This window comes from Mytilus californianus, unplaced genomic scaffold (genome assembly GCF_021869535.1).
Source record: "Mytilus californianus isolate M0D057914Y unplaced genomic scaffold, xbMytCali1.0.p SCAF_14, whole genome shotgun sequence".
Taxonomy (NCBI): domain Eukaryota; kingdom Metazoa; phylum Mollusca; class Bivalvia; order Mytilida; family Mytilidae; genus Mytilus; species Mytilus californianus.
This window is the reverse complement of record NW_026262626.1, coordinates 5,686,540-5,710,064: the sequence shown is the minus strand read 5'-3', so window position 1 is coordinate 5,710,064 and position 23,525 is coordinate 5,686,540. Positions and strand designations below refer to the sequence as shown.

General features: G+C 33.0%; 1 protein-coding gene across 2 annotated transcripts; it reads right to left on the bottom strand.

Annotated features, from left to right (window-relative positions):
• Positions 1–653: 653 nt before the first annotated feature.
• On the bottom strand, positions 654–20,202 carry LOC127724084 (baculoviral IAP repeat-containing protein 7-B-like). 2 transcript variants are annotated; one of them, XM_052230936.1, is made up of 5 exons: positions 20,085–20,202; positions 6,103–6,742; positions 5,415–5,587; positions 3,752–3,767; positions 654–2,177 (listed from the first exon to the last, which is right to left on the bottom strand). In XM_052230936.1, exons 2-5 carry the CDS (start codon positions 6,644–6,646, stop codon positions 1,951–1,953), a joined length of 960 nt encoding a protein of 319 aa, XP_052086896.1. In that variant the 5' UTR covers positions 6,647–6,742; positions 20,085–20,202; the 3' UTR covers positions 654–1,950. The 2 variants fall into 2 exon arrangements, with proteins under 2 accessions (XP_052086896.1, XP_052086895.1); XM_052230935.1 differs by lacking the exon at positions 20,085–20,202 and adding an exon at positions 8,761–8,834.
• Between the last annotated feature and the right edge of the window lie 3,323 nt (positions 20,203–23,525).

The window sequence follows — 23,525 nt, the reverse complement described above, 5'->3', positions numbered from 1 at the left end:
GTACAATGAAACTTACATTCGAGGCACATGTTTGTTGTTTTTGTTCTGCTTATACTTACTCTATCTATCAAATATCATCTTCGCTAGCCAAGTGTTACAATCCAGTCCCTTCCTCTCCATCCTTTGCAGACTAAGCTAACATTTGTGATTATAATGCTCCGCCATCTGCCGGTCGATAAAAGTCACGTCCATTCCGACTACATCAATTGCAGCACTTGAACTAGCTTCAGTGTAGAGGTGTAAAATGTTTCTGTCTAGTGTATACAAATTTCGAGAAGCAGGAACCGAAAATATACGTTGACATTCCAACATTTGCTCGAACAACATACCCAGGATCTTCAATTAGTGAATTTTAACTTTAAAATGTCTCTACATATCGACCTATGTTTTGGGGGTAAAGACTTGTTGCACAATCAATTGTTTATTTACTTTTCTACATTTGCATGTGATCATCTTAAAGATGTTTTTGGATTGAACGCAGGCAGTTACAACTGTGACCAATGGAAATCATTACCTCATGGATCCGAAATTCTACCTTAACCCGCCAATGGTGGAGAGGAGGGGACTGGATCGTAACACTTCGCTAGCGAAGATGATCAAATATTTAACACTTCAAAATATAAAATTAACAAAGAGAACTTATTGGAGAACTATTGAATTACAGAGCAAAAATTATGAAATTAATAGTCAGAGTTCGTTTATATCATATATTAACAAAAATTTTGTACATCCTGAAAAAAATGTAAATTTGAAAAACTGGGATGTTTAAGAATTTTAGTCTGCAAATATATAGTAGTCAAAAAAACTATAAGACGATCGTATGATATTCAGAATTCACATACTGAAAAAAAAATTAACCAAAGTACCTTTATTTCCAGAGGTTAATCTCATATACATAAGGTTTACAACATAAAATAAAAGTACATTAAATACACACACAAAATCCTGGCAAAAAAATGGTCTGCATTGTATTGGTATATGAAGACAATTCATTAAAAAGAAATTTCCCCCGAATGCGACCTACCGAATTAGGCGTATCACCCGGTTTGTATTTACATGAGCAACATGACAGGATATGCTTACCCTTCCGGAGCACCTGAGATCCCCCCAAGTTTTGGATTGCTAAGAATCAATCATAGATTGGGTTCAAACCATGCAAACAAAGATTTGGTTTGCAAGTTTGACTGTACCTGTAGAAAACTTATTTGAAACGGAATAGCACATCATAAATTTTACGGTGATGTTGTAAACCGAGCCCGGAAATTTATGTACGATCCGGGTAAACTTATCAATCCTTTAGATAAACTTATTCTAAAAGATAACCCATTCAACACTCTAACTAAATCTTTGAATATTGTGTTTATTGGTAAAAATATTGATTTTGTTATCAGTAGATTAAAACCATACTAAATATAACACGTATGTACCTTCACGGTACTACAATCTGTCGATACCTATATTTTTGACATTGCTGTAAAGTCATGTTTTTCTCTGACTGTTAATATATACTTCTTCGTATAAATAAAAACAAGCATACGAAAAAATGAAACAGAGAAAAGTGGTTTCTTATGCATGTGACGAATAAAAATACTATTCAACCATAAAACGCTTTCAATTAATGCGATCTGTGTCGATGGAAATAAAAGCATTAAGCAAAATCTTCTGTTCGGAATTTTTCTTTTCTATTTAGTTTTTAAATTTTTTATGTGTATATACATATCTATCTTTTATTAAAGAAAGCCTATTAGTTTCCAACAATTAAATAATCGATTGATATTGATTATGCAATTTAACTTGCTTTAAAAACGTATATATAAAACATATATTAATACAAAGTGTTGACATTAAAAAACAATATCTAAAAAGGATATAACACTATGTTTCATAGGCGAAATTCTTCTTTTTTAAAGAATCAAATATTCAAACGAAAAAAAAAGAAGAAAACTTGATTCACTCTGGAATCAATGTTCTGATGGCTTTTTCAATTGGTCCTCTACAAACTGGACACGGCTTTTTCTGACTAAACAGTAGCTGACAACAAGAATGACAGATCACCAAGTGTCCACATGGCTGTATTGTAAACTCGAGTTTATTGACCAAACATACTTTACAAATAAGTCTAGGATCAATCGCTTCGTTTTGGTTGATTGATAGGTTCTCTGTCGCTGTTGTCACTTCTGTAAAGCCAATAAATCATTTAAAGGTTAACAGTAGAGGCAAATTAAGATAGCATTAACAGTATTTGATAAAAATCTGGCAAAAATTGTACACGTGAGAGCGCTTACAATGCAATTGTCCATATAATTAATATTTCCAATGGGCATAACTCTTTTTAAAAATTGTTGATCAGCACTGATTTTCGAACATTTCCAAGACAATGCTGATATAAATCTATGATATGAATTTTATAAAAATCTGGTAAGAATTGTACATGTGAGAGCGCTAACAAGACCGGATGGACTGATGGATATTTCTATGTCCCCCGCAACGCGTCGCACGGGGGACAAACATATTGTTTTGTTTGTATTAACAACTTATACGGTTTCAGATGCAACAAAGGTTGATAGCTGCTTAAATCCACGTCACTTGGACTCTGTTAAAACGTTGCCTCATTAACAATCATACCACATCGCCGTATTGTATATTGATGAGCTTTTTTTTCAGTACACCATCAAACTATTAGATAAATTTATATATGTTCGTTATTGTAGACCGTATGTTGACCTCTATCAGTCTTTTGGCTATTTTTGTCTGTATTTCCTTTTGTTTATATTGATATTACATGTAGCTATCCGCGTTTGATATAGGCCCAGTCCCCTCTAAGACGAAAAAGTAACTGTTACAACAGTATAGGCGTTGTTTATACTGCAATCTGTATGCTATAACAAAACTCAATGTCTGGTCATGTTTTTTTTAAACATAATTTTCGTATGTGCTTAAACTGGTTTTCACAGAAAAATATAACTATCAATAAATAAATACTCAAAAAAAAAACCTAAAGATAAATAAAAATTACTGCATAAAATGCCTAAAACGCATGTCTCGTTGACTATTTAAAAAAAAAACAAATATTTGATGATCTTGATATTAACTTGACGCCATGAAATCTACCCAAGCTTTCCAAAAATTCATATTTTTTAAGTAGTTTTTACATTTTCAAAAAACACCGTCATTAGCATTTTACCGAGATCGCTCTGACGTCTGACGGCCTTTTTGTAATTAGCTAGGACCGTCTAGTAGGATTTACTAGGGCCTGGGACGGCCCAATAAATCCGTAGAAGACTGTCAGACGTCAGAGCAGTCTCGGACTGCAGTCGCATGTACACTGTAAACAAATGGCATAAATATTTGTCCACAACAACTACATTGAAAATAACTAGTTTTGCAATGTCCCCCTTGTCAGAAGAACACAAATCCTATCACTTTCTTTTATAATACTTCGGAAACCCTCGGCATAAGTCAAAAGTACGAAACTGTGAAAACAATATTTTTTTTTTCTTTCAAATTGTGTCTTTCATTGCTGATTTGTATGTATTAAAAAATAAGATCCAAGTTGTAGTCTTTTATCTAGCGCCCGATCGAATCGTCTAAATATCTTTGAAATATATACTTCAATTGTTTGGGTTTTTTCCCCTTCATTTTAACAAGGAACGGGAAATGTTGCTCATAACTGCTTTGCTTCGCCACTGCATCAACAATCATTTTCTCTATCAAATATCTAAATTACTTTGTTTCGAGAATAAAATCTTACCTGCCATTTCAACGTCCTAAAATACATAAAAAATATATCCAATCAGAGAAAATATAAGTTTTGAGCAAAGACAATCGTGAAATTGTTATAATGTAAAAATGAATCTCCTTTGCACGGAGTTTTTCATCAAACTAAAGTTCAACAATATTTCAATTCATTAGTATTATTTCAGGTACTAGTAAACAATAGAATTGCCTTGGGTCTCTACGGGGCAATCCATAATTGAAACAAACAGTAACAAAGCTGTTAGGGTTTTGTAAATATCTTAAAAAACTGAGAATACTCAGTTTTAATCTCCATCAAATAAAGATATTGTTTACCCTTTTCCGTATTATGACTTCAAAATGGTATACTTAAGTGTTTTCAACCATTAAAATTTGTAACCACACAACCACTGGGTAGACTCAGACTAGACGTCACTGATAGTGACGTTTCGTCCCAGAGAATATCACCAGCCCAGTAGTCACTTCTGTGCTGACATGAAATATCATTGATGTGTTCATTTTCTGTAAATTCACTGTTAAATGTTGAAGTTTTCGAAAAACTAAGATTTTTCTGACCCCTTTAAATAGATTGCCTTAGCCGTATTTGGCACAACTTTTCGGAATTTTCTACAACTTCGTATTGGATTTGGCCTTTATAGTGTATAAATTCGAGCGCCACTGATACAATTATAAGCCTTTGATAAAAAAAATTATAACAAAAACATACATATGTAACACTGTATGTTCTCTATGTGTTTCACTTATGAAAAACTTTCCATATATATATATGAAATTTATTCAACTGTTTTATCACTCACATTTACATGAAAATAACGTCAAATGTAATATTTAATTTGCTTTATCAACAGTGCTGCTATTAACAGCGTAAAGATATAAAGCATATCTTCAAGTGTAAACTGTTTTATCAAATTTTCCCACAAAAAGCAAGTAAACTGGCATAGATACTTCAGATATTTGACAAAAGGGTGAGTTGTTTTACTGTATTTTCAAGACAATATAAATCGACGAAAAATTGATCTCAAAGCTCAAAGAAATAGACTTTACAAGAATCAACAAGACCATCTTCTGTTTCCTGCCATCTTCTAAAAAAAATCTTCTAAATTGATTTAGAACTATTAATAATCCTATTGATCTTAAGACTTTTGCATAGTGGCTTTTAATCTGTATTTGTTCTGTCAACCTTGTGATTTTTTTATTCTAACAGTGTCATCTGCTGTAATTTACAATTAAAATTCAACTCATGTCAAATTCTACGTTTTTTCTAATTATTTTTTTGTGGCTTCTCTCAAATATTTGACTGATGCTGAGTCCATGATCGAATTGTGGCTAGATTTAGAAATTCCAATGATTTTTCACTGTTATGTGTTGAGAGCGAAATAAGCACTATTATGACATTTGCTTGAAGGAATGCAGATGATCGGGATTAGAACTGAAAAAGGTTATTTCATTATAGTAAATTATATCGTTTTTATCATGAATTATGCGTTTATGACTATTCATCTAGTTCATTACACGATCATAGGACCTCCCAGTACAATCTAATATCTGCTATTAGATATTGGAGTTCTGATTAACATGCACTTTAATATGTATAAATAAGAATCCAATGTATACCAGCAAAAAAATTGGAATTCCACTTTGTGCAACGCTCAACTTACATTTTCTGAATCATTGACAAGTTCTTTACACGAATCAATGTTCTTTCTTTTGAGGTCTTCGATATGCTGACAGTTCGGCTGATTTTTTATATGGGTAAGAATAGGATCTTCGTCTTTTTGCCAATTTTTGTATACAAATCCGCATTGGTAGCAAGCCGTGATGTCAGAAAATCCTGCAATTATACATACACGTTTACATTTTCACTCAGTTATAGTACATTTAATGTTCAGTTCATATTGTATTATTTTATCTTGTTATTATCCCAATTAGATATATCCCAGGTTAGCCTAGGGGGAGTGTTGAGGGCTTATAACCATAACCCTGCCATCTATATAGCTACGTTATGAACCTGAAAAGAGCGTGTAATTCAATGGTTTTTATTGTTGCAGTCTGTCATATTTGTTTTTCGTTTACTGTTTTCGCATGAATCAAGACAGTTATAGTTTTCTCTTTTGAATTGCTTAAAATTTTGTCATACCGGAACCTTTCATACCCTACATGGTTTAGCTCTTTGTTGAATGCCGTACGGTGACCTATAGCTGTTAATATCCTTGTCCTTTAATCAATCTCTGGTGAATAGCTGGCTCATTGGCAATCATACAACATCTCCATTTTTATTTACTGTACAAAAATGAAAGATAGTAATATATTTCTTAACAAACTTACATAAAGTTGAACACAATTTACCTTTATAAAAGAAACCGCAAATCGCAAAAACTAATGTTGTCCATTTAGACGCCGAATTAAATCCTACAAAAGACCTCTCTCTGATGTCTTCCTTACTGTACGCTCTAAACTTTGGAGGGATAACTCTTTTATTCGACTCTGTGTCTGTGTCTCGCTCGTACAAAACGTTCTTTTCTTGTGTGAATAAGTATTTTCTTTTTCTCTCATGCTGTTCTGCTGCTTTTCGTTGAAATTCCTGTTCTGCATTATATCGTTCTTCAAGATCACGATCTATTGAATCACAATGTCCATTTTGAGAACCAAAACTGTCACTTCCATTTACATCTAGCTGACCGTTTGAAGCAGATGGATAACCAGTGAAGCCTCTTTGTTTACCAGTACAGACCATTTCGGACCTTTGTTCTATATGATCTAAACTTTGAACGGGTACAACTCGCAAGAGTGTATCGTTTTCTTCACAAAAATGATCGGAAACTTGAGCTTGATAGCTATTTATTGGGTGTAATGAACTATAACCACTGCTACGATCAGTACAGTACGTCATTTTAACCTTGCTTTAAAAATTGCTGTTAAATAATGTTGTCTTTGGTCATCTCCCGATCTGAACAGCCTGTCTCATATGAGTGTTGAACAAAATCAACTGCATAAAAAGGGAAACATCATGATATTTCTAAAACTCTTTTCATATAGTAGTTTCATTACACTACATTGGACATAAGGGAGATATGTACATTGTCAATGCTATGAAATTCAGCGTCATTTGAAAGTAGAACGGTTTTGCATATTTAAAATTTCTTATCACGCATACTGGTCGATTATAAGTTAAAACATTACAATTTATGAGCAACAAAATTAAAATGATTGATTGAAGCATCATGTTTTATAGCCTTGATCTTTCTGGTAAATATGTACAAATAGTTTATCAATCCTACAAAACTACACTACAAAAGCTGCATTTTAACATGTATTTAATATCAAAGTATGCAAAGGAACTTAGGTTACTAATCAAAATGTGAACTGGCCAGTTAATAAATTGTGTACATCCATGAATATGCAATAATAAATAAACTATAGGATATGGCATAGCAAAGTGGGACACGATCGACTGATAACAAAAGAAAATAACACCAAAACCAAAATTTCGATAGACAAAATAAAAATGAAGAAACAGAAACAAAAAATTCAAAAACCGTAGCCAATTGAATAATTTACATGTGCACAGCGCGTTTTTCTTAAATTTGGAACAACTTCATCATGTACGCTTTTGATCAAAAGTTCGGAGAGGCAAAAATATAGAAAACCTTTGTGAATATAAAACTCAAATGCGCCTAAATAGGACAAATGATCAATGGTCAGCTGTACTTGACATGTTGAAGGCCGTACGTACAGTGACCTATAGTTGATAACTTCTACGTCATTTGTTCTTTGGTGAAGAACTGTCTCATTGGCAATCATACCACATCTTCTTAATGTTATATTGAGGACAAATTGAACGAGTCCTTGATATCAACATATGTTTATTAATGGTTGCAACAGATTTGTCAATTGATCACTAAAATACAGAAAAATGAAAAAAAATAATAGTTTTGCTTTGGATACGGTCTTTTGATCACGAAGAAGCTTCTGTTCAAATTTCGGAAAGAACATTTAAATACATGGAGATATAAAATATAAAAAGTACGAAATAAATCTACACGTCAAGTAAACTCCACTATGGGAGGTGCACATCTTCAATAACTTTGCAAACCTTGTGAAATTTTAATTGGTAGAAAACTGCAGGTGAAGTTGATTACACAAAATTGGTGACGTCCTTTGAAAATCTTTACAAAAAGACTAAGTTCCCATATGCAAGTCTCTGTCTGGACAAAAGAGAAAAATTAAATAGTCCTCAATCAATTCTGTAAAAGCAGATGGGCAACTGCAATACATATACAATATATCCATGAAGTTCAAGTGTTTTGGTTAATAACTGTGCCTTTGTGACACCTTCTGGCTTTGCTTAAAATTATCTAGTCCTAGAAAATATTCTGCAGGAAAAAAATGGAAAGTTTAAAGTCATTAAAAAGAGAAATTCCGTGAAAATGGAGATAAATAAATCAAGTGGCAAAATGTTCTTAACAATTGCTGTTCTGTAATAGTTAATTGAGTGATTCAAAATCATTATTACTCTAGATTAATTTATTGGGTTATTGGAGATAAGTCAAATTATAGTGTAAAAGATATTTGAAGAGAATGCATACTATTTAAAATATAACCATATTATCATGAATGAAAAAAATATACCAACTGTCATTACTATTTATAGACGACGAAGATTTTTTGGATGTCCCGTAAATTCAAAGTGTGGGTGGTGTCACAATCAAGCCCAAATAGGTGAAGCATGCAGTACTGTGTAGCTGATAAATAAATTTCAGAAAATAAAAATATTCATAAAGGAAGTAAACCTCTAATAGAAGAGAAAATAAACAGTTTATCAAGGAAGTATTTTGTGAAAATTTTAAATTTTCTTCTCTTTGTTTACTTAGTGATTTGTGACAACAAATGCTCAAAGGGCAGATGTTAATTTGGATCGTTATGTTCTTCATACTAAGTAGTTATAAATATTGAATCTTATTAAAATAACCTCGTTATCAACTGAAGCGTTTAATTTACACTTACTTTCGATTTTAACTTAGTGATTATAATAAATGCCTAAAAATCCAAAATGGTTGTCAATTTGAAGAATATCAATGGAAATTCCCTTACCTAAATTTAGCATAAAAATTTTAAACGTTACAGATCAGTGGGCAGGCAAACGTGAGTTATTTATTCAACAGAGTTAGAAATTAGAATATTAAGAAAATACAGATATAAATTATACTTGGAACTTGTATTGCTTCAATTGTTTAAGGTTTGTATTTGCATTTAATATTATCGTTATATCCGTTATTGTTGTATTTTTATGATTCATATTGAAATACCCTCTGTGTGCCCTGTTATATCATTATCCCAATCAATAAACAGTTTGTGCTAAACTTTAGAAGATAATTCTATAACAGTATACTTAATATGTTCGTTTAAAAGGAAAGAAACCTTAAATTAGTCACAGGTAGTTTTTCAACCATATCTATTGTATATGTATATACATATACATTTTCTTAGTTCATCATGTGTAATTATGTTTCTCATGTTTATTTGTCAAACTAATCGATAAAATCAATATCAAAGTCATATTTATTTTACAGCTCATTGCGTGATAAATACTGTACATGATAACATATTGATCAACCAGGAAAGTTGCCGATGGTGACTTCATGAATATTAATAAAGAACTTAAACAAAAAAGATGATCATAACATTAACCATCTACATCAGTATTGAAGTCAGTTACAATGAAAAAAGGATGAAAACAGTTCATCAGTAGGGCAATGCAAAAACCGGAATTCGAAGAAAGGGGGACTCATTGGGGGGTCTGATCTCGGATCCGGCTTATAATTTTGTCAGATTCCCGTACCCCGCTTATCATTTTTTGTGTTTCCCATTCTCCGCTTATTACTTTTAGCATTCTAAAAGTCGATCACATGCAGATATGAAGTTTACATTAATTGGTAAGCCAACTGTTACGCTGTTTAACATATTAATTAGATCAAATAATTCATGCAATTACAGAATTACAAAATTGTTATCCCTCTCATCGGTATGCTACACTTGTCTTACAGTTGGCGAGATATAAGGAAATTGGTCGATAAATAGCTTGCTGATGTCAAAGATTTAAAGGAATGATACAAAAAATATGCATTTGATAGAGTTATCAGTGACTCACCGAAGGTCGGTGACTTACTCTGGGCATTCTGGATTCCTGTACCTTTAAAACTGACTGTCATGAAATTATACGGATTTGGAGAAAACAGCGTTGATTTGATGTGATATACAAACAAAAATGGCCTCTCCGATGTTTAATAGTGACGGCAATAGTATTCCATCACTTCATCTCAGTGTGATGAACTCTTTTGTGTAATAAAATATCGCTAGTTTAATGGAATTGTTTAATTTCGATTTTTGACAAATGTCCTATATTCATACGGATTCTCGGAATTATATTTCGGCCACTCCTTATGTGCGTGTTCTGATTGTTTGTACTGTTATCATGTTCACTTTCCGTATCATTGTCATCAGTATTGCCGTCATCATATGCTTCCATTTCATCAACAGATGGAGCCAGTTAAGGAAAATTGAAGTCAAGCTGGTTTTGTCATTCTGTTGTTTCATATGCCACTTCGGGCAACGTTCAAGTCCTGTCCTTTGTGTTGTCTCCCCTAACTGTTCTTTGGCAAACACATTTACCGTTCTTTTCGGCCTATCTGATCATCAGTTGTTTGTCTGATTCGGTCATGTTTGCAGGTTTCGTTTTTTTATAAGAATCGACGTTTGCAAACGGTATGTAGCTATCTCTGGAACGAAGTAGTAGTGATCCCGATGTGTGAAGACCATTGTGCTATTCTCTTAATAGATTCCTTAATGATCTCGTGGAAATCCCTTGTGTGTTGCCTCATTGTAGCTGTATCAAACATTATGGACAAGAAAGACGAACAACATCATGAAAGAATGAAAAAAGACGAACAGACAAACAAGTCCAACGAGAGAGGAGACACCAAGGTTTTAATAATAAAAAAAAAAAGAAAATCGGACAATACCATGGCAAAATTATTCTTCATAACATTTGGTTAAAAGAAGAATGCGTATATGGGACACAAATGCCCCGCTTGTAAATATATGGCAGATTCGGCAATTTTTTCAATTTATAAAGGGACATAACTTAAGAACGGTGAAAGTGACGCCGCCCAAATTCGACTTGATCTGTGTTTAGTGGTAACAAGCATTATGTATAGGTTTCATAACATTTGGTTGAGACAAACTAAAATTAAGGTGCGGAAACGGCAAATTTATCATTTTTTCCATTTATAAAGGGACATAGCTCGAGAACGGTGAAAGTGACGCCACCCAAATTCAAACTCGATCTATGTTTGGTTGTATTGATCATTGTGAATAAGTTTCATAACATGTCGAGGCAACTTAATTTAGTGTAGTGGAAATCGCAAATTGAGCAATGTTTCCATTTATAAATGGACATAACTCGAGAACGGTGAAATTGACGCCACACAAATTCAAACCTGATCTGTGTTTGGTGGTATTAGGTAGCAATATGCAGTCTGGCGTCGTCCGGCGTCGTCCGAAGACACATTGGTTTTCGCACTCTAACTTTAGTTTAAGTGAATGGATCTCTATGAAATTTTACCACAAGGTTCAATACCACAAAAGGAAGGTTGGGATTGATTTTGGGGGTTATGGTACCAACAGTAAAGGAATTAGGGGCCAAAAAGGGGCCAAAAATAAGCATTTTTGTAACTTCCAGACATAACTTGTGTGTTAGTGTATGGATCTCTCTGACATTGTACCACAAGGTTCCATATCACAAAAGGAATGCTGGGATTGATTTTGGGGTAATTGCCTCAAAATTTTAGGAATTAGGGGCCAAAAAAGGGGCAAAAAACAAGCATTTTTCTAGTTTCATGACAATAACTTGTGTGTAAGTGTATGGATCTTTCTGAAATTTTACTACAAGGTTCCATATCACAAAGGGAAAGCTGGAATTGAGTTTGGGGGTAATTGCCGAAACGTTTAGGAATTGGGGGCCAAAAAGGGGCCAAAAAACACATTTTTCTAGTTTCCAGACAATAACTTGTGTTCAAGTGTATGGATCTCTCTGAAATTGTACTGCAAGGTACCATACCACAAAAGGAAGGCTGGGATTGATGATGGGGGTAATTGCCTCAAAATTTTAGGAATTAGGGGCCAAAAAGGGGCAAAAAACAAGCATTTTTCTAGTTTCAGGACAATAACTTGTGTGTAAGTGTATGGATCTTTCTGAAATTGTACTACAAGGTTCCATATCACAAAGGAAAAGCTGGGTTTGAGTTTGGGGGTAATTGCCCTAAACGTTTAGGAATTTGGGGCCAAAAAGGGGCCAAAAAACACATTTTTCTAGTTTCCAGACAATAACTTGTGTTCAAGTGTATGGATCGCTCTGAAATTGTACTGCAAGGTACCATACCACAAAGGGAAGGCTGGGATTGAGTTTGGGGGTGATGAATCATAAGGGGGTTCAAAAAATTTGGGGGGGGGGATTTTTTTTTTTTCCTTTTTTTCCTTTTTTTTTTCTTTTAAAATTTTCATTTTTAAGTTGGTTATTTCTGATTTATATTTAAAAGCAAATAATAATGATATGGTAGGAGATACACACCAAACAGGATGTGTAAATTATTATATAATAAGTATTGTGCAATAGCAAGAAATTTTCAATTGCACAGTATTGCACAATAGCAAGAAATCTTCAATTGCACAGTATTGCGCAATAGCAAGAAATCTTCAATTGCACAGTATTGCGCAATAGCAAGAAATATCCAATAGCACAATATTGCGCAATAGCAAGAAATTGTCAATTGTACAGTATTGCGCAATAGCAAGAAATATTTAATTGCACAGTATTGTGCAAGAGAAGATACTTCGTATAAATTGATTATTTCTTGACCAATTTCAATGGGGTTTTATTCTTGAATTCTTGGGGTTTTTTAATATGCTGAATCGTACCGTGTATTCAGTTTTTGGATTTTGGGCCCCGTTTTTAAATTGGTCCACATTGAGGTCCATAGGGTCCAAAATTAAACTTTGTTTGATTTCATCAAAAATTGAATTATTGGGGTTCTTTGATATTCCGAATCTAACCGTGTATTTAGATTCTTAATTTTTGGTTCCGTTTTCAAATTGGTCTACATTAAGGTCCAAAGGGTCCAAAATTAAACTTAGTTTGATTTTAACAAAAATTGAATTCTTAGGGTTCTTTGATATGCTGAATCTAAACATGTATTTAGACTTTTGATTTTTGGGCCCCGTTATCAACTTTGTCCACATTGAGGTCAAAAGGGTCAAAAATTAAACTTTGTTTGATTTCATCAAAAATTGAATTCTTGGGGTTCTTTGATATGCTGAATCTAACCATGTATTTAGATTTTTGATTTTTGGGCCCCCTTATCAACTTTGTCCACATTGAGGTCAAAAGGGTCCAAAATTAAACTTTGTTTGATTTCATCAAAAATTGAATTCTTGGGGTTCTTTGATATGCTGAATCTAACCATGTATTTAGATTTTGGATATTGGACCATAATAGGTGAATGTCCAATTTAAAATTTTTAAGTTCTTAGACCACATTCATTCTGTGTCAGAAACCTATGATGTGTCAAATATTTAATCACAATCCAAATGCAAAGCTGTATCAAGCTTGAATGTTGTGTCCATACTTGCCCCAACTGTTCAGGGTTCGACCGATGCGGTCGTATGAAGCTGCGCCCTGCGGAGCATTTTATTCCATTTGTAAAGGGGCATAACTCTAAAACAGTTAAAGTGACGCCACCAAATTTAAACTTGATCTGTGTTTTGTGGTAATAAGCATTGTGTATAAGTTTAATAACATTTGGTTGAGGCAAACTAAAATTAGAGAACGGAAACATAAAATTCAGCAATTTTTCAATTTGTAAAGGGGCATAACTCAAGAACGGCAAAAGTGACGCCACCAAAATTCAAACTTGATCTGTGTTTTGTGGTAATAAGCATTGTGTATAAGTTTCATAACATTTGGTCGAGGCAAACTAAAGTTAGAGAACGGAAACCAATTTTGGGATGGACGTACGGACGTACGGACGTACGGACGTACAGACGCACAAGGGTAAAACTTAATGCCCCCTCCGCTACGGTGGGGGCATAAAAATAAAAATTTACCCTAATAAATTTTGCCATCCCCTTTTCCTTGCTTTCTTACAAATTAAGCCTACTGTTTGTGTCATATATGTGCATATGTATGTAATCAGTATCTTCTAAAGATTTAATTTCCAGAAGTTAAAATGGTTAAATAAAATTTCATTTTGGTGTATCTATGGCAACAATCTGCATTTAATTGCTATAAAATATTGCAAAAAGGGGGGTAAAGATGTCACATATTTCCCCAAAATTTGGCCAAAAGTAGATTTCAATACTTTGGAGTGATACCTTTTCTGAAACTGTTTACATATATCTATCAAGAGATCAAATAAAAATCATGACTTTCGTCTCATTTTTTGTAAAATTGCGTCAAAGGTTCGTGTGGAAAAAAAGTGTTTGTAAACATTACAATAATTTCTGGACCTATGGCCAGTCTAGCTATGAAAATACGGACAGTCAAACAGATAATAGCCCATAAAACATGTAAAAAATAATCTTGATGTTCTTATAAACCCACTTTGAAGGCTAAATTAGTCATCAGCTGTCTAAAAATGAATTTTATTGCACAATAACTTTCATATTTGAAAACTACACTCCTAACTGTGTATTGCTACCTTAAGCATTGTGTATAAGTTTCATAACATTTGGTTGAGGCAAACTTAAGTTAGAGAACGGAAACTAATTTTGGACGTACGGACGGACGCACGCACGGATGTGCAGACGGTCAAGGGTTAAACTTAATGCCCCCTCTTGCGCGGCGGGGGCATAAAAAAACGAATAGAAAAACGAGTACATAAAAACACTACATAGAAATACTTAGAGCATCACGAGGCCCATGCACCAAAATATCTGATTTTTTAGTACATTTTAGTATACGAAACGTGTTTCACGGAACACGGCGGTGAAAAAGATATTCCAAGGATCAAGTTTGATCACATTATCTCTACAGAAAATAGTAGAACGCTCTTGCCATAATTATATTGGCATTATCTTCAAATTTAAAACTTCCACTCACTTCTTTTGGTTGAGCTTTTATCAGGTCAAATTGCTGAAGTAAAGATTATACAAATGTTCACTATCAACCAGTACATTGTAAAATAAAAAAATTATCTGATGAAAGATTTTGGACACTTTTTAAACACTTAAGTGTCTACTTTATTAAATTCAATTAGTTTAAGTGAAAGATTTGGACTGATTTAGTCATTAAAGACGCTCAAATTTAAGCTTAAATATTAAAAATCTATCAAATATGCAATAATATGTCCCTTTTAAGATGGTTTTTGTCAAAAATGAAAGTGGCCGCATCCGTGTTCATCCTCAATCTTTATATATGTTATGTATTATCATCAAATACAACTTACATTTAAATATTAAGAATAAACACAAATGCGGCCACTACCATTTAAGGTAGATGGGGTGTCTAAATTATAATCCATAGAATTTTTAAAAAAATTGCCAAAATGTAGTTTATATCATGCTTTTTTAAAAAATATAACAAAAAGAATGGGTGACGGGCCTTATTTTCACGCTACAGGTTGTGCAAAATTGACAGATTTTGTATAGATTATGCATGGAAAACCCAATTTTCTGCCATAAAATGAAAACTACACCATAGAATTTTGAGATAAAATATGAAAAGATAGCTCTAATAGTATGCTTTCAGATAAGAAAAAGAAAAAATGGGGTCACCGGACCCGTTTTCTTGCTACATAATAAAATAGGTAAATTCCTAACACATTCTATTGTAAAAGTAACTTTATGTGAATTATCTGCCCTTACAATCGAGTTGCCTCCCCTTATGCGGCAACGTTGGGAAATATAGAATCAAACAAAAGTATTCAGTTTTTTTGTAAAATACAACCATAAATATGATAAAATATGTCATTTTCTATATTGAAATGAAAATTCTTACACATGAATTGCCTACTACTCTCAAAATTTGCACCTTTTATTATAGATCTAGACCGATTGTTTTCTGGTATTTCAAAATCCAAGATGGAGGAAGACACCCTATCTACCTTAAGACGAAAACCGTCTAAAAATTCACTCAAATGCTCAAATTGTGAAGATTTCAGTAATTTACAATGACTTAACGATGCTAGTACCCGATACATGTGCATTGTATTGTCAAAAACAGCCCATATTTATGTAACAGAAGTATTATTCTTTCCAATAAATAGCTAGAAGTTAACATTTTAACAATTTTATAAAACTGCTATATTTTGGGGCCAAAAAGGGGTCTTAGTGGACCTACTCCTTTACCAAAAAAAATGAAAAAAAAAATAATTTCCAAAATATCATTTATCATTATTACAATGTCTTTAAAAATTCTATAAAACTTACCTTTACTTTTCAAAATATCTTAATAATGAACAGTAAATTTCAAACTATATTTATACATAATTTCTAAAATTAAAATATGATGCTGTATCTATTTTCAACTACGAATCTACTTTCAATTTCTATTTATTGTGCAATACATCTCTGAATTTGGATTGTGATTAAATATTTGACATAGCATAGGTTTCTTGCACTGAATGAACATAAAAAAAATGAAATTGGTCATGTACCTTTTATGGTCCTATATCCATAATCTAAATACATGATTAGATTCAGCATATCAAACAACCCCAAGAATTCAATTTTTGATGAAATCAAACAAAGATTAATTTTGGACCCTTTGGACCTGAATGTGGACCAATTTAATAATGGACCCAAAATCAAATATCAAAATACACGGTTAGATTCAGAATATTACAGAACCTCAAGAATTCCAGACTTTGAGTTAACTAAAGCCCAATTGAAATTGATAACGAAATAAGCAATTTATACAAAGTATTAGAAAAGTAATGTTTTTGGCCCCTTTTTCCTTGTCATTAAGGGCCATAACCCCCAAAATCAATCCCAACCTTGCTTTTTTGTATGGAACCTTGTGGTACAATTTCATAGAGATCCATAGACTTATACTAAATTTATTGTCCAGAAACCAGAAAATCCTATTTTTTCCCTTTATGGCCCCTAATTCCTAAACGATTTGGACCATGACTCCCAAAAGCAATAAATTACAAAGAAATCCATACACTTATACACTAGTTATTGTCCTGAAATAAGAAAATGGCTGTTTTTGTCCCCATTTTGGCCCCTAATTCCTAAACAGCTAACACAATAACCCAAAAAATCATTCCCAACCTTCTTTTTTGTGGTATGGAACCTTGTGCTACAATTTCATAGAGATCCATACACTTATACTCAAGGTATTTTCGTTTAACCAAATGTCTTCGGACGACGACGACGCGGACAACTTAATTTCATTACACTAACGCAAAATGATGTGGAAGTAAGCAATTATATGTCACCGTACGACCTTCAACAATAAGAAAATATTTTGATGATGATTATGACAATGGGTTAGTGTTTAACGTCCAGATGCGAACTTCCCAGGTTAGGGGGGGGGGGGGGGGGGGGGTTGGCGCCATCTAACTAGTTCAACCCCGCCACATTCTTTATGTGCCTGTCCCAAGTCAGGAGCCTGTAATTCAGTGGTTGTCGTTTGTTGCTGTGTAACATATTTGATTTTCGTTCATTATTTTGTGCATAAATTAGGCCGTTAGTTTTCTCGTTTGAATTGTTTTACATTTGTCATTTAGGAGCCTTTTATAGCTGACTATACGGTATGGGCTTTGCTCATTGTTGAAGGCCGTACGGTGACCTATAGTTGTTAAATTCTGTGTCATTTGGTCTCTCGTGGAGAGTCGTCTCATTGGTAATCATACCACATCTTCTTCTTTTTATTTATAACATACAGATGAGAACGAGAACATGTAAATATGATATGAAAATGGAGCCTACCTTGTACTAGAACGACAGCTAGACTGAGCTACACTGTGAAGGTTTTTACTGTGTATTATGTTTTAGGTGCATATCGTCCAGATACACAAAGGTGGACGTTTGTGTGCACGTTAAACAGGTTTAACCCCACCAGTTTAGTGCTTTTTGTTCCTTTTGATTAACTTCCAAACACTTAAATCCTAATGTAATGATTTATTATTAAACTTTCATATAATAACTGCATGAACACTTAATTTTGGAAACAAGCTTTATGTTGAAAATATAATCCAAAACATTATAGAGAAAATACATTATCTTTGTCATGCGCCATGATGTATTGAGTTCGTTTTACATCTCAGATGCATTTGCTAACGTTTAGTATTATATTAAAACAATATTATTTTGGTGGGCACTGTTTCAAGTGTCTGGAACTAAAATTTGGAATATAACTTATTTGATTAAAATCTGCTATAATATTAAGATTTTTGAATCGATTTTGGACATTATTTATAAAGCAATCGTCACTGTCCCCTCGTCACAAATGATTATTCGTTCCATGCTTCACAAACAACTTTTTTTTTAAGAAAACTTAAAACCTTAGATTTTTTTTTGGATAAAACTTGAAGTTTGAGGCCAAAATCGGCCCTTACCGGACCTACTCCTTTATTGAAGAACTTCGTGGTAGGTCTGTTTGTTATTCTTTATAAATTAATTTGCAGAATGCTATATATTTATATAAAAAAAAATATGAAGCGAACCCCTTTAAAAACTAAGCTAATTTTGTCCATGAATGAATAAATTAATTAAATTCTTGATGTACTTGGACTGCTGACTCTAACAGTGTATTTAGATTTTGGATATTGGACCATAATAGGTAAAAGTTCAATTTCATTTTCTTTAGTTCTTTAACCACATTCATTCTGTGTCAGAAACCTATGCTATGTCAAATATTTAATCACAATCCAAGTTCAGAGCTGTATTAAGCTTGAATGAAGTGCCTATACTAGCCCATACTGGTCAGGGTTCGACGTCTGCGGTCGTATCAAGCTGCGCCCAGCGGAGCATTAGATTAATAGACGATACAAATTTGCCAAGTTCTTCAAATTTGCAGCTTTCAGACATAATCATGTATAGTGTGGTGTCATTTTAAGAAACCTAACATAATGTTATTACAGTGTGAAAGTACATATATATCAAGTTGTAATACTGTTAATTTGAGCGAATATTGGTTTTGAATTTGTCCTAATGTGAAATGAATTCATTGGAAATTGTACCTTACTCTTAATACATAAATTGCCTGTATATCTTTTTTTTTTAAATATTGATAAACATGTAATCACTTGCATTAACGGTACCAGTTTTACTGCACCAGATGCGCAATTCGACAATTAATGTGTCTTCGGTGATGATCTATACCTAAATATTTGAATATCAAATTCCTAATAAATTGTTGAAGAGCTAATAAAATCAAAACGACCTAAAGTTCATGTATAGACAAATCTTTAAAATAAAATGAGTTCGTTAAAGATAGAAATAAAATTAATGCAGACATATGATATATCAGTGACCCACTATGAAATGCTATTATAGGATCTAGAAAATTAGCAGTTGCGTAAAATCGAAAAAATGAATTATGTATCGCTTTTGTTTTAGATCATAAATATTTTCAATTCTTTTTTTCCTCTCGTTTCTTGTAAAAATAAAACTTATGATTGACTTCTGTGTGCATTCTAATTTCGCTTTCAATATTATATAAATTCTAAATTAATAGAAATTAAGTATTTTCAGTGAGCATATTTGACAGTATTTTCCATGTTTTGTGAAAGTTGCACACATTAAATCGTTCCTATATAAATTTCTTAATACAAAAGTCAGTTAATTAGAACATGTTTTAGTCATTAGAATGATATGTGTTTCTTTTTGAAATAGACAGCTTAACAAGATGGTCGCAAAAATTGCAGCTCATGTGACAGTAAAACCGCGTTCAGAATTATATGCCTGACAGACATAGCTTTCAATTGATTCAGAGTGTTTATATCCTCTCAATTTTATTTGTATTTGTCTCCCATATAGATCAAGCAAATACAAAAACAAAACAAAAACAGATTACTCACTATTACAGTTGAAATTTTTCGACTTACGTGGACCTCATTTTCGAAAAGATTTGTTTTTTCAAAGTCATGAAATTTTCTTTGCATGACATTTTTGCAATTAATTTTTTCATTTTTTGAAAATCAACTTTCGTTTTGAAAATCAACTTTCGTTTTGAAAATTATTTGAATTTAAAAGAAATGCCGCCTATGGTGTTGTATTATGATGTCATGCATCGCGCTATACAGCGCTTTTAAGTTGAAGTTTCTAACCTGTATGTTCATTCCTTATTGATGCACCTTTTTTAATATACTGCTGCAATCTTATAAACTCTACTATTTGAATGTCACACATACAACGCAATAACGGAACTTTAGGCGGAAGTATAAATATCCCTTACGTTGGATTTAATTTTGACTATAAGAAAGTAGAATACAATAGAGTTTTTCTTGTTGTATTTTGGTAATTGATACGCAGTTCAATTTACATTGTCTCATTAATTTTAATGTTATTAATAATAATAAGTTTTTGCTAATGTTTCACTAATATAGTTCGATAAAACTTGAATAGTTTCTTGTATGCTGAAAACGAGAACTTGAAAAAATGTCTCGCGCTTGAGCCATTATTCTGTGCATGACGCAGCTACACTATGTGGTGATGTAATTAGAAATCATTATTTTTACAGTAATCGTAATAAATTTCACTGTACCATAAATATATGTGATCAAGTCCGTGTAATTGGATCTCATATCTGAACCTGTGACTGAAAAGGGGGAGGGGGATTACAGTCACTTGTCTCTGAAAAAATTACCTATATACATGTACCTTAATATTAAGGTATATATTTAATTTTATTTTCAAGGACAAGTGTTTATGTGTACGAGCATATATCATCTGGCTTAGAAATCGAAACAACCGGGTGAAATGTAATCTAATGAAATTTGAATAATTTGAAATGTAGTATGTAATTCTGAAGAAATTTGTCCTTTTGGTTGCATTTTTATTCATTACTGTTTTATGTAGATTCATGACAAATAGTTATAAGTGGGCATGATGAAGGTAAATCCAGATTTCAAAAAATATCCACGTTCAAATGAATGCCACAGTAATTGAAAATTTAAAAGAGGATTATGAGTTCTGTTCATATATTATCTTAGGTTTTTAGTCTTTAATTAAATGAATCATTTATTTTTACCAAACTTCCAGTAACTTAATGCAATGTAAACTGTTCCAGCCAAGCTGTAATTGAACAATGGAAATAGAGATAAATCATCATATAGATAAATTATAAATCCATTTAAACGTAAGGGACAATACCAATTAAGGCGTATTCAGACTTGTTACTTTTACTTTTATAAATTTTGACTTGGATAGAGAGTTGTCTCATTGGCACTCATACCACATCTTCTTATATCTATTGTTTATCAAAAAGGAAAGCTGCAACAAACGGAAAGATAAATAGCAATGAAAGAAACAAAACAAAACAAACATTAGAGCTTAGTCATGTTAGTGTTAAACAAAGTTTATATAAAAAGTGGTCAACACTTTGATGTTGTTGCTGAGCATCGATATTTGAAATCGTTTTGAATCATATTGAAGGAAAACTACTTTGATCAGATTGTTAACAACTCTAATGGTTGATAGATTTTATTCAATGAACAACTTTTATTTAAATGTACGTGAAAGGGCGTCATTACCCGATTAGTCTCAAAATTAAAATGAAATTTAAACACAATTTGAATCATTCCCTTTGCATATACAACAACATTTATGTTTAATAAAATAATAATTCGGTATCATATAGTTATATGTTACAATTATCTACTCAGATCATTTATTTGTAGTTAAAAGTAGCATTAGTTTTTAAATTCATGCCCACCGAATTAACTCAAACTCTAAAACTTGTAACATACTTAAAACGTATATCAGAATTACAAAAAAATACATAAGGAACAATAAACAGTGCATGGAATGGAACACTAAACAGTGGATCGAATCTTTAAAAGGTATAGATATATATAAGTACGTCTAAACAAGTGAGAACTCTACGACAGATCCATGCATTGGATCACCAGTGAAGGTGATACACGGCTGCAAACACATATTATATTCAAAATTACTCTAAATATCAACACAACTCTTTGCATCGGAATTCAACACATTTATTCTAAAACCAGTTGTTGGCATGACACAGGTTATGTTCTTCTCATATATTTTATGACGGTATAATACTAAACCCCTAACAGGAGGGATTGTGCCTGATATTCATATGATGAAGACACAACCTTTCAATCAGTTTAATTGAGGTCTGGAGCTGGCATGTCAGTAACTGCTAGTTGTCTGTTGTTATTTATGTATTATTGTCATTTTGTTTATTTTCTTTTGTTTCCTATTCTGACATCGGACTCGGACTTCTCTTATACTGAGTTTTACTGTGCGTACTGTTGTGCGTTTGTTTTTTCTACATTGGCTAGAGGTATAGGGGGAGGGTTGAGATCTAAAAAACATGTTCAACCCCGCCGCATTTTTGCGCCTGTCCCAAGTCAGGAGCCTCTGGCCTTTGTTAGTCTTGTATCATTTTTAATTTTAGTTTCCTGTGTATAATTTGGAGTTTAGTATGACGTCCATTATCACTGAACTAATATACATATTTGTTTAGGGGCCAGCTGAAGGACGCCTCCGGGTGCGGGAGTATCTCGCTGCATTGAAGACCCATTGGTAGCCTTCGGCTGTTGTCTGCTCTATGGTCGGGTTGTTGTCTCTTTGACACATTCCCCATTTCCATTCTCAATTTTAAATCTGAAAATTTGCGGAAGCAAATTTTTGTTCTTCCCTCGCCGGGATTCGAACTCGTGCTATTGAGATATCGAGACAACACCGCCTGCACTGTGTCCAGAGCTTTAGACCACATATATATTATTCCAAAGGGATAGTCAAAAACGAACTGATAATGCCATGGCAAAAAAGAAACGGAAAACGACCAAATGATAAACAACAGTCTATTAAACACAGCATAGAAAGCTAAACACTGAGAAACACGAACCCCGCATAAAAACGGGGTGATCTCAGGTATTCCAGAAGGGTAAGCAGATCCTGCTCCACATGTGGCACCCGTCTCGTTGCTCATGTTATTACAGACCCGGTGGTAAGTCGTATTGGTAGGTAACATTCGAGGAAAAGATGAGGTGGATTGTGTTTCCGACAATTGGAACACATCTGTCATCTGGGAAACATAATTATATTCCGCCAAGGTCAACCAACTCGTCATGCCGTTCTTAAAATTTTGAAGGGATGACGTCAACTTCACCACTTTTGGCTCTTAGTTTAATAGCTTCCTTGTAAGCAGCAACCCTCTATCGAGGAAATCATGATAATTTTGAAAGCATAATAGTTTGCTCGAAGTACACGACTTTGCGAAAAAAAATAGTATTCAATAATTAAGTACGCGGAGGTAATAATTCTATAATCATGGGTTACTTTCATATGGTATGGGTTGTTTTCATATAAAGTGAAAGCATCTGACGAAATCAAATTATTCATCTTTCAGTCAATAAAAGATCAACATTTTCATGAATTGAACACCTACTGTAAATATGAGGGATTTATAAAATTTAAATGTTGGTGATGATTCGGTTTCATTATTGTTGTAGCAATCATAATGTGTTATTTAACAACATGGATGTTTTCCCTTATAAAGTAGGCGTTAACACTGT